Source organism: Physeter macrocephalus, chromosome 14 (genome assembly GCF_002837175.3).
Source record: "Physeter macrocephalus isolate SW-GA chromosome 14, ASM283717v5, whole genome shotgun sequence".
Classification (NCBI taxonomy): Eukaryota; Metazoa; Chordata; class Mammalia; order Artiodactyla; family Physeteridae; genus Physeter; species Physeter macrocephalus.
The window spans coordinates 91,755,577-91,768,138 of NC_041227.1; the positions used below are offsets into that span (position 1 = coordinate 91,755,577).

Consider the following 12,562-nt stretch of genomic DNA (forward strand, 5'->3'; position numbering starts at 1 on the left):
CCCTTCTTTAGCCCTGCCCTTTACCATATTTGGATTAAAATATGCAGAGATCAACTAGAGATACAGCTGTTTAACTTCTAACTCCCTCAAATGGTCGGTAGACCGAAATGCAATAATAAATTAGCATCTCACACTAATGCAAAACTTCTGTTTTCTCTTCAGCTAGAATGTCATCTAATGGTGCTTTCATGACTATTTGTAGTAGTAAAAATAGATTACACTTTTCTTATCCTCAAAAATGTAAAAAATAGGGCTTCCCTGGTGGCGCAGTGGTTGAGAGGCCGCCTGCCGACGCAGGGGACACGGGTTCGTGCCCCGGTCTGGGAAGATCTCGCATGCCGCGGAGCGGCTGGGCCCGTGAGCCATGGCCGCTGAGCCTGCGCGTCGGGAGCCTGTGCTCCGCAACGGGAGAGGCCACAACAGTGAGAGGCCTGCGTACCACACAAAAAAACAAAAACAAATTAAAAAATATATATATATTTATATAAAAAATAAAGGTCTATAGTATGCCTGTTATTATTCAATATTTATGTTTCCACTTTAAACCATTTCTTCTCTGAAACGAGTTCAGGCCCTTTTTTATCATCTGAGGGCATTTGAATTTCATCTCTATAAACAGCCAACGGCAGATCTTCAGAGACCTCCTCTGGAACCACTATCCTTTCTTTCAGAATGCTTTTTCATGGTCAGAGATGCAAAAACCAAATCAATGATCACTGGGTCTTAAAAAGCTACTTTGAAACATGCTTTCATTTCTTTCTCATGAAGTTATTAGTAATTCTATGTCGATTTGCTTAGGGATCTTCCTCACTTTTTGCCCAAATACTAAAGGAAAAACAACTGTTAGTAATTTTCAAAACTTTGTAATGCCTGAAAATGTCTTGGGGCATGCTATATATACAAACCAGATTATATGAGTTTATATGGACACAGCCTAACTTACTGGCAAACAGAGACTCTCCACTGGAATGTGTTACTCAAGAGGGGGTCTTATTAGGGGAAACTATCCAGAATACTGTACTAAGATGATTACATCCCTTTGCAGAAATGACTCTGAGCCAAATCCGATTTGATTTCATGCTCAATCATCCAGAAAGTCAAACATGTTCAAGTACTGAAAACACTATGTGCTAGTAATGGGAGATTGTTTGAAAGGGTTACGACAAGAGTAATCCATTACAACTGCAGAGTAGTTCAATTTATAATGTTTTTCTGCATATGTTACCTCAGTTTATTCACATATCCACTTTATGAGATAGGATGGGTTAGGTATTGACATCCCCATTGCAGAGGTAGAGAAATAAGAGGTTAAGTAACTTGGTTAAATTTCCCGAGCTTCCAGGAGAAAACTAGGCCTGAGATCTAGGTTTGCTGAATCTAAGTCCAGTGTTTTTCACAGAACAAAAGGGTGTTCCCTGTTATTTTTGGCTTTCCCCAAAGTTCTAATTTTGCTCTTTCTGAATTCTCATGAACAGTCACTACAATGTACTCAGGAAACAAACAAGCTTACAAACAAACACATGATGGAAATATAAAATGTGAATGCTTCAAAATATTTAATGACCCAATACCTGTGCTCTTCCTTTAAGAGATTATAATGCAGAGATAGAGAGAGCATAATAATAAAATCAAAACGTACACATTAAAATTACTGTTCTAATCTCAGATAAAGCCCTGTAGCCTTTGATTTTTTGCCCACATCCGTGTACACTGAACACTTCATTGTAGAGATGCAGAAAACAAGCATAAATGTAAACAGATGACAGTCGTATTGTTTAGTTACTTTGATTTTAAGAGCAGTAACTATGGTGAATTATTAACACTTGATTATGTTTTGTTTCTTTTCTGCCAATTTGTGGTTAGTTCTGTCCTTTGCCCTAGTCTCTCTGGAAATGCTGCTTCAGCTGTGTACTTGTAGCTGGCACAAATGACTTGCATTTCAAGGCTTGTTTTATGGAATTTTAACAGAACGGCACTCTGAAGCACATCTAACATTCATAAATAAAGTTTCCCTTACATGTCAAAATGAATAACTTTTTTGAGAGTTAATGAATTGTAGTAATTCTGTCCTATACTTACCCTGTTTATTGTGTACAGAGTTTGTCTTCTGCGGAAAGCTTTATTAGAAAAAAAGGAGAGCATTTCCTTAGAACTAGAGCAACAGAGGCTTTTCATACTCTTATACCAAGTTAACTTCCGAAAGATTTTTAACTCCCTGTTTCCCAAAGCGCGCTAAGTATTTGAGCCCTACAAAAAATACAAATTCTTATTAGTCTAGTTCTGAGAATTCAGAGAACTCATAGTATACAAAGTGAGACCCTTTCTAGTTGTCACTATCTCACAATTAGGTTGACTATTTAATGTTCTGAAGTACTTAAAAAAAAATAAGCCTGACTTCCAGTACTACAAATGTTTTGCAGGGATGTTGGTGCCTGATTTATTAGTAAAATAATATACTTTAAAACAAAGGGAGAATAAATTTTTCATAGTCATGGCTGTCCATTTGATCAATGTCAGAAAATTTGTAGGAGACAATTTAAGGCAGAGCTGTTTCCAAAATAGTATGATTGGGGGATAGAGAGGGTCTTCTCTCCAATACGACACATAAAGCATCTCATACACGGTGTGGTTGTCCAGCAGTCATGTAATCAAACTACTCTTACTATTTTAATTTTTTCTTCCCCTGTGGTCCTATAGCTGTCATCCATCCAGAATAACTTTCTAGGTGGAAATAAATAAATGATAATCAGAACAAGGTAGTGATAGAACAGATAGGTTTACAAACTGCTAGCAGAGATTCCACTTCTGCAGTCCTTACAGATGTAGCTCAGGATGTTGCTCATAGTGGGTTTAAAGTCTTTTTCTTTCAATGAGAAATCTATTTTGGGGGGTAGATGGGTGTTACATATGTGTGTGTGTACATATGTACATATAACAGGTCAAAATCTGCTTCCTTGAAGTTTTTACTCATTTTTTTAAAAACCTCCTCTCTGGAACCATGAAGACAAACAAGTTTTTTCAGACATTTTATTGTGTGAAGTCGTCTCTTTTCCAAATTAAATGAAGACCTTATTCCTTCAGACTTACTCCTTAGTTTGGTATTCAAGATCTTTTATTATCTGGTCTCAGTCTACCTCTAATCCTATCTTCCAACATTGTCTTTTATTTGACCTAATCTTCAAAGAAACTACTACTAAGTCTCATGGTCTCATAGTCTTAGGACTTCACTAACAACATTCCCTTTATCTCTGGGTCCCTTTGCAACTCTTTCCTTCACCTACCCCAGTCTTCAAATGGTCAGAAGGTAGGGTAACAACAAAAACTGGGCTTTGAACCCAGACAGAAGTAGAATTATTATTCCTGGCCTCCAGTAAGTACTCAATAAATGGCAGCTACTGTTATTAAATGAGGGCTAACATTTATTGAGCATTTACTGTGTGTCAGAACTGTTCATTTTCTCTTAGCATCTTCAGGGCAATTAAGTATTATTATTGCTACTTTACTGAGGAAGGAAATGTAGGTTTAGAGGGGGTAACGTGCCGGAGATCAAAGGGCCAGAGAGGGGTAGTCCAATGGCCGAGGGCCAGAGCCCAGGTCACTGCACCTTCCCTTTCCTCTCCCGGGTCCTAGGTCTCTAAGGCATGTACTCCTTCCCTTCCTGAGCTTGTGCAGCACTGGCCCTGCCTTCCTGACCACACTTGGCCTTGCAGGACTGTCATCTAAACCCAGGCCTCAGCTCTACCAGCCTCCTGGCGACTCCAATGCCCCGTCTGCTTGACCTCACTCAGAATCTCAGCCAGACCAAGAAAGACCCCTCTTACCTGGCTTTGAGGCCTATGGCCTTTGAGTCATCCTATTCTAGGCACACTCTGGGGTGCCACCAGCATCTCACAAACTGATGTCTAGACCTAAGAAATGACTTCAGAGTGTGGGAACGGGGTTGGGCGACCAGCTCTGGACTAACTTCCCGATGAAGCTGGGACGAAGCCTGGTTGAACAGCCTTGTCCCTCTCTGGGCAAAACTCCAAAGAGGTAGAGCCATCCCTGTGCCGTGTACCCAACAGTATGAGAACGCAAGGGGAGGCGCGTTCATGTTTACGTGCCAGGGAAAACGGGTGCGTGTCTTTCCCTCTTTGTCCACAAAAGTGACGACGACACGGCGCCAAGCACCCACCCCCCCACGGGGTGGCCTCTGCGCCTGCGCCGACAGTGGCGCGCGGGCGAGTCCGCGCATGCGCAGAGCACGACTTCCGCGCTTTTTTGGCGGCGGGAAGGCGGTTGGTGGTCGCTGACTGGGCTGACAGGGTGACGGTTGGCGGAGGCGAGGAACCTGAGGGTTAATGTTGTGTGTCGTATGGCAGGAGGGCCAAGAAGGTAAAGAGTTTGTGTAGACCCTAGTTACCAAACTGCCGCGATCCCTGGGTCAGGAGAGATCATTGGAAGAGAACATGAGCCCTCACTGGAGCTTGATGTTTTTTTCCCCAAGAGACGCCCAAGTAGGCCTGACGCCCTCCTTCTGAGGCAACGGTCTTTGGGGCGGGGTTTGTGCGTGTGTGCGCATTGAGCAAACTTTCCGCACATCGATGTCACCACCCGCCTTAATGTAATTAGGGTCCAGTGGGAAGCCGGAGTGAGGGGCACCTAAGAGTCCGTGCTCCCAGGGTCAGTGGTCCAGGGGAGGATGTGGCGCTTTTGTTTGCCCGAGTCTCTTGTCGTCCCCCTCTAAGCTCAGGATGTGTGTTGCGTTGGTATTTCTGGGCTGAGAAAAGGTCACATAACCTGTTTTGGTTCCTAGAACGGCATCAAGAATATTTTCTAAAGGGCGTACTGTATCCAGGTTCAAGACCAATCTGTGGAAACAAAGCAGGGGCAGCCCCTGACCTCATGTTTCCCAAGTTTTATTTCTAGAAACGATATTTGGAAATTAATATGTACTTCAGTATGATTTGCATTGTTACCCAGTGGTGTTCATGTCTATTTTTCTCATGGGGCAGAGGACTTGGGAGCAGAAATGATCTTATTTAGGTTTGAATCTCACCTTTTCGTGAAATAGGCAAGTATTTATTGAATTAAATTGGGATCGAAATATAAGAGGCTAAACATGGAAAAAACTACAACAGAAATTCTGTGGTAAAAGAAAAAACAGAAAAAAATCTTATTTCACTTGTTTAAGTTATAGAAACGGAGTGGAAACTTATCAGTACATTTATTCTGGATATTAAGTGAGGCCTTAGTCTTTGGCACTATGTAATCCAGGGATCTCAAACTAATGGCCAAAGCAGATGATCTGCACAGTGTTTTAAAAGTGAGACACAGAATACGTTCTCACGTGGCTAGTTCAATTGTGTATGTTTCCTCCCTGGCCTTGTAAGTATGTTTGCCAATGTTGTAGTCCCTCTCCCTCTTTGTAGATCTGGTTCAGAATTATTCTCATTGTGGGTCCTTGATTCTGAAATAAATTATGTAGACTCTGTGAAAATCTACATATGTTTAGGAAGCAAGATTATAGCCACACTAGTCTTATTTCAAACAGATTTGGAAAAATGGGTTATGCTGTAAATTCTTACTCAGAAAGCAAAAGAGTCTGGCAGAGAGTTTACATTATCAGGTTTGAAACCATAGGTTTACACAATAATTTCAGTAATTACTAGGCTGAAAACTTGATTTTATTGTTGATACAATACAAGGTATAAATTTCTTTCTTTGAAGGTTTAGTCGAACAACTTCATGTTGTAAAGTTGGAGCGCTAAAGAAGAAATTATAGACTTTGATATTGAAGGAAATGAAGAGAAACATAAATGAAAATTCAACTCGAAATACAGCAGGTATTGACTGACTTTTATTTTAAAAATGTCTATAGTTTGTATATACTATGTAAACCTTGTATAGTATATAGACGCAACATTTTGGAAGGAACTTTTAAAAAGAATGAACATATAGTCTAGCATCTTTACTTTTTAGGTCGAAGGAAGTAAAATAACTTACTCAAGACAAAACACTTAGTGGCTTAGGTGGAAGTAAAATCAGACTTTCCTGGATTTACTCTTGTATTCTTTCTACAAATCCCATGTGCTTGAGTTGTTTTGTGCTTTTTAAGCTGAAAATAAAGAAATTAATAATATTTTAATTTTTATTTGTGACTATTTAAAATATTTTCAGAAGTGCTTCTGTTTCCCTAATAGCTTCCCCTGCCATTTCTGCTTTCCCAATTTGTTAGTATAAGGACAGAGGGCAAGAATGAAGAGAACCAAAGGAATGATGATAATGCACAATGAAGATAATAATAGCTATTATTTATGGGGGGTGCACTGTATTCTGGGCATTTAATTATATGTTAATTTATTTAACTCTGAGAGAGTTATTATTATCATCCCTGTTTTCTAGGTGAGAAATAAGTCATTTATGAAGTGGAAGAGCCAGGATTTGAACATAGACTCCATTCTTTTAATCACTATATAATTCTGCCTCTCACTATATGCCATATTAGCACAATGAGTTTAAGGAAATAGCCGTAGTTTGTACTTTAAAATTGTAATTGAAACCTGCTTTGAAGTTGTAATTCAAATTCAGACAGTCTTATTCCAGAGCCCACACCGTTTTCCCAGCCGTTCATCAGACAGTTACCAGAGTCTATATTCTCATGTAAGTGTAAATGTTGATGGACCAACTAGAGTATGGTACAGTGGCAAGATATCTGAACTGAGAGTTACGAAGTGTGGGCCCTATCTAGGTTCTTTCACTGTGGCAGTGTGTAAGCTTTTTGGACTTCTTTTTCCTCTGAGATCCCTTCTAGTTTTAGTGTTCTGACTTTTGACTTGACTTGAGATCCCAGGTCCCTCAACTGGAGGGTTTGGAGTAGTATTTATTCTCATTTGGATTTATTACTATCACTCTAAGGCATTCTCAAAATGATCCACAGAAAATATGCATTCCAGACACCTGGAGTTCTTGTTGAAATTGCAGAGTTTTGGTTTCCAAAGCAAGTCGATTGAAATAAAATCTATGAGGGTGGGGTCTAGGAACTGGCATGTTAAGCATAACCACAGGTAAATCTTAGTCAAACTAAAGTTTGAGAACCATGGCCTTAAAGGCTATGCTACCATAGTCAGAGAGTGGTTAGGGTTTTGGAAAGCAAAATGGGTCAAATTTTGGTTCTCCCTTACCTCTATTGTACTTGAAGTGTCCCCTCCAGTTGATATGGTGATAAGCAAGCACAGGAGGGAAGTAAGGAAAACAAAAAGTGGATTTGAAAAGGGTAGAGGGATGAGGGTGGAGATGGGAATTACTGCCAAACAAGAGGAATTAAGGCAGTGTCAACATAGAACAAGAAAGGAGTTTTTAGAGAGACAAATAAGGCTATTTGGGATCTTGAAAAGAGTGTAAAAAAATTCCAAATCTATAGAAATATATCTGTAATAAATATAAAATTAATGTATAGAAGCAGACAAATTCAAATCGTATATTATTATATACTAGTAATTAGTCTATAACTAGATCTGACTGTTTGCCTATTATGTACTTATTTATCGGTACATTCAATTTAGGCTGTTTGCCCGTACCATTGTTCAATCAGAAAAAGAGGAATAGACAGCCATTAACATCCAATCCACTTAAAAATGATCCAGGTATCAGTACTGCTTCTGACAGTTATGATTTCCCTCCTCTACCAACAGGTAAGAAAATAAGGTGAAAATTTTTAGAAAATAAGAAATAGGATTATAGAAAATTACCATTTCTATTTTATTATAATAGAAATAGAAAGTTTATTTTTTCTTCTTCCCACTATCCAATTGTAGGGATTACTTGGTTCTTTCTGAACATTCCAGTACAGTAGTTTGAGTTTCCTTGTCTACAAGGGTGTCTTAGCATTTAAATGGAGTAACTTAAATCTGGAGCCTTTGTTCTAATGAAGTAGTAACCTATATTGTAAAGGTTTTTTTTTCTTTTTCAAAACACGTATAGATATTGTGACTTAAACATTTGATAAAGAATGGAGAAACTCAAGTTCCTTCAGGAATAAGGATAAGGGAACATGGGAAAAATGGAAGAAAGTGGACCTTAGGAAGGGTAGAAGCCCAGGAATTTCTAGTGCTTGGCCCTAGTCTTTTTTCTCTTCTTGCATAATTTTTGCCTTTTTTCATTTATTGGCTTTTGACTCTTAACATCCCATTGGCTTCCTTATAGCTTCGACTGGCGTGTGAACTAAATTGCTCTTGCTTGGTGTTAACATAACTTTTTAGTTCTAGTTCTCAGGGCCCATCATTGGCTGCCCTCTGTTTCTCTTGATTCAAATTCTAGAGACAGAGAGCCTCTGCTTCAGCTCATATTAAATGAGGTCACTGAAATCCTAATTTATCTTTATGGTTAGCCTCTCATATCTGAAACAATTAGCTGTGGTGGTTTGTGCTGAAAGGTCTTAATGTTTGTTAACTTTTTACTTCTCTCTGGAAGAAGGCACGGACAGGCAGACAGTCTGAAATATACTTGGTACATGCTGGTTATATACATTTACATTTTTGGGGGACACACTTAAAAATCTTTAATAGGATTTTATGCAACTAGAATTTAAAAATCCGTGTGCAACCGTAGACCTTAATCTACTTTTACATCTATAGTTATTTTGTTTTCTTCCACATTTGAAGAATTGGAAGTATGAATTTCATATTATTCTCATTTTTATGGGTAAAAAATTAAAAATTCACATGGATATGCATAAGTGGTCATCTTCTGCCATTTAAAAAGTTCTCTACTATTTAAAATATTTTTATAAGTAGCATGAATGATAGAAGATCTTGAAAAATAACAATTTGAGTTGTTCCATAGGGAAGTGTGCATCCTCCTGAAGTACTGAACTTTTCAGACTCTGACCAGGATTAGTATCTGTCAGAGATATAACAAGATTCTTATATTGGGCAAGAGATAGGACTAGATCAGTGTTTTTCAAATTTTTTTTCTTGATCCATTAGTAGGTTAGGAAATAACCAAACTTTTAAAAAAATAAATAGAAGAGAATAAAAAAGAAAAGAATAGAATAGAATAGAAAGTGTCAGTATATCATATAGTAAGAATAAGAATTGATAGTAAAATTGTTATATTCTCTCTCAAACACACACGTGCGCACATATACATGCACACCATGCCTGTATATATTCTGGGTTTCGATGTATTTCTTGCTGTGGGTTGGGATTAAGAAACATTGATTAACTGAATTTATGTTACAAAATACAAGGTGCTATACTAGGATTGACTGTGGAAGAGATACAAATTAAACTATTACCTTGCTTAGAATACAATGGGAAAGAATGACATCTAAAAAATTAATAAGGCAGCCTATGACAAATTCCACAACAAAGTACTATTGAAGAACATGTCCATATATTCAAGTCCTATTCTCCTTCAAACTTTCAACTGCCTCCCCCCACATATTAAATAAATATGAAAGAATTATTTCAGAAAATGCTCCCTATCTCACTCTTACCTATATTACTTGTATCTTTTGAGATTGGGCCTGGGAAGCTATGAATCCAGAGCTGCCTCCTTTAACGAAAACAGTGAACACAGGGTATGTGGAAAAATATATACCAATGAATGTATGTGTCTGTTACAGACTGATGTTATTCTTCTATATATATTTTATATTTTTCTATTTCTTAATTGGGGAACAAATTATTAATAGTTAATAAGACATATTTCCTTGAAAGGCAAATACCACATTCAGTTTCTCATCCCCTGAGAAGTCAAGATTCTGTGTCTAAATCTATTCAATTAAATGCTGAAAGAAGCAAGAGTGGTTGGAGGTGAGTCTACTTAAGATTTTTCTTATTCTATTCATTCTTCTCCTTCCCATCTCCTTTAGTCCCTTCCCTCCTCCTCTATCTGTTCTTCCTTTCTGAAACAGAATTATATTTAGGAAATTTATATACTTAATAACTAACTATAGTGATATTAACTGTGTTTCATAAAAGAAGAGAACATGCCATATACAACTTTAAAAATAGGTAAATTTGGCAGTGATTATATTTCCAAAGAATACTACATGTTATAATGAAATTTCTGTAAATATTTATCACCATGAATTTATGATTTTGCTGTGGATTATTAATGATCTAATTGACAATAGGTAAAGAGTCAAGAATAACTGTATCTAAATGTCAGATATATATACTACCAAGTGTAAAATAGATAGCTAGTAGGAAGCAGCCGCATAGCACATGGAGATGAGCTCGGTGCTTTGTGACCACCTAGAGGGGTGGGATAGGGAGGGTGGGAGGGAGACACAAGAGGGAGGAGATATGGGGATATATGTATATGTATAGCTGATTCACTTTGTTATAAAGCAGAAACTAACACACCATTGTAAAGCAATTATACTCCAATAAATATGTTGAAAAAAATAAATGAAAAAAAATGTCGGATATATTTAGGAATTGAGAACCAAACAGAATGCTCAGCCTTACCCCAGTAAGATAATCAGCTCCAAGGAAAATAGGATGGAATATGAAAGAAAGACAGAGAATAAAATCAGCATATGGTAAGATGGTGAGGGTAGGGCTTCCCTGGTGGCGCAGTGGTTAAGAGTCCACCTGTCAATGCAGGAGATGCGGGTTCGAGCCCTGGCCCGGGAGGATCCCACATGCCACAGAGCAACTAAGCCCCTGCGCCACAACTACTGAGCCTGCGCTCAGGAGCCCGCGAGCCACAACTACTGAAGCCCTTGTGCCCAGAGCCTGTGCTCCGCAACAAGAGAAGCCACAACGAGAGGCCTGCACACTGCAACAAAGAGTAGCCCCCTCTCGCCACAACTAGAGAAAGCCCGCGCGCAGCAACGAAGACCCCATGCAGCCAAAAATAAATTTATTTAAAAAAAAAAGATGGTGAGGGTACTTCTGGGTCATTGCCAGAAATATCTAAGTTTAATGTCTAAATAATACGAAAAAAATGAATAGATAAAGGACATGGATTTTTTTTTTAGGTTGGACTTTAGTATTTTTGGGTAAGTGGCAAACTACTGAAAGAAATAATTTTGGAAACAAAGTACTGGAAAACAACACCAACCCCAGATCATATATCAGTCATTGGTTAGTGCTTTGTTATTTTAATGATCCTTACAACAACCCTGTGAAGTTAACATCACCTTCACTTTTAGTAGATAAAGATACCGTATTTTTTTAAAAGGGGGAAACTTTTAATAAAGTGGTTAATACAACAAAACAGTATTTTTATTTTAAAAAATTTAGTATTTTTATTACTCATGCTAGTTTCCTCAGGACCAGTCAGTTCTTTCTTCAGTACCACTGCTTCAAACTAGGCCTATTCAGTGGTTTGAGATGGTCCTCGGAGGCATAGTTCCAGCTGCAAGTGCTAGGAGAAAATGCATTCTGATAGACATTAGAGAATTAGGTAACGGATTGTAATCTGGATAGGCAGCCAGTATTGGATATTCCAATTTGAAATAATAAATGGTCTGTCAGTTGGAATATAGCAGCAGAAAATCCAGGAGCAGAAGACATTTGAAAACCCAAGTAGGCAGTTGGTAATCTGTTGAAGATCTTGTAACTGGTTCTATGCTTAGGTTTAGAATCTAGGCTAACATTGCCAGATTTAGCAGATAAAAATATAGGATGCCCAGTAAAATTTGAATTTCAGGTAATGGACAAATAATTTTTTAGTATATGTCACATGTAATATTTGGGACATAATTATACTAAAATTTTATTTATTTATTTGACATTCAAATTTAACTGGGCATCCTGTATTTTACCTGATAACCCTTGTCTAGAATCTCTTGAAACATGGAATTTGCAAGAGCAATGTAGACTCCTATTCTTATAGGTATTAAGCTATTAGACAAGTTGTCAAGATAGGTTTAATTTACCAGAATTAGTATACTAGACAATAAGCAAGGGTGAACTGATGTTAACATCTTCAAGCTTTTATACTAAAGCTCCTACAATTAGTCTTAAATAATTGGTCTTAGAGAAATTGGGATTGCACTTGATGGTTAGGAAATCTCAGTTGAGGAGAGGTGAAGACTTTAGAAACTGGAAATTGGAAATTGGAATTCTATCTAAACCTGGCAAATAGGTTTAGATAGATCAATAAATTGGGTTTTAAAAATTTATTTATTTTATTTATTTTTGGCTGCATTGGGTCTTTGTTGCTGTGCGTGGGCTTTGTCTAATTGCGGGGAGCAGGGGCTACTCTTGGTTGCAGTGTGCTGGCTTTTCATTGCGGTGGCTTCTCTTGTTGCGGAGCACGGGCTCTAGGCACGCGGACTTCAGCAGTTGTGGTGCGTGGACTCAGTAGTTGTGGCACTCAGGCTCTAGACTGCAGGCTCAGTAGTTGTGGCGCATGGGCTTAATTGCTCCATGGCGTGTGGGATCTTCCCCGACCAGGGCTTGAATCCGTGTCCCCTTCATTGGCAGGTGGATTCTTAACCACTGCACCACCAGGAAAGCTCAATAAATTGTTTTTATTATTATTTATTATTATTATTATTTTTTTTTTGCGGTACGCGGGCCTCTCACTGCTGTGGCCTCTCCCGTGGCGGAGCACAGGCTCC

At 38.3% G+C, this 12,562-nt stretch overlaps 1 protein-coding gene across 1 annotated transcript in view; it reads left to right on the forward strand.

The window, feature by feature from the left end:
- The first annotated feature begins 4,276 nt into the window (after positions 1 to 4,276).
- The window catches only part of SPATA22 (spermatogenesis associated 22), an 18,024-nt gene continuing 9,738 nt past the window's right edge, over positions 4,277 to 12,562 (forward strand). The window contains exons 1-5 of the mRNA XM_055090939.1: positions 4,277 to 4,374; positions 5,710 to 5,825; positions 7,545 to 7,673; positions 9,502 to 9,562; positions 9,702 to 9,797. Of these exons, the coding sequence (XP_054946914.1) occupies positions 5,783 to 5,825; positions 7,545 to 7,673; positions 9,502 to 9,562; positions 9,702 to 9,797 (329 nt within the window). The 5' untranslated portion in view covers positions 4,277 to 4,374; positions 5,710 to 5,782. The remainder of the gene's footprint in view (positions 4,375 to 5,709; positions 5,826 to 7,544; positions 7,674 to 9,501; positions 9,563 to 9,701; positions 9,798 to 12,562) is intronic.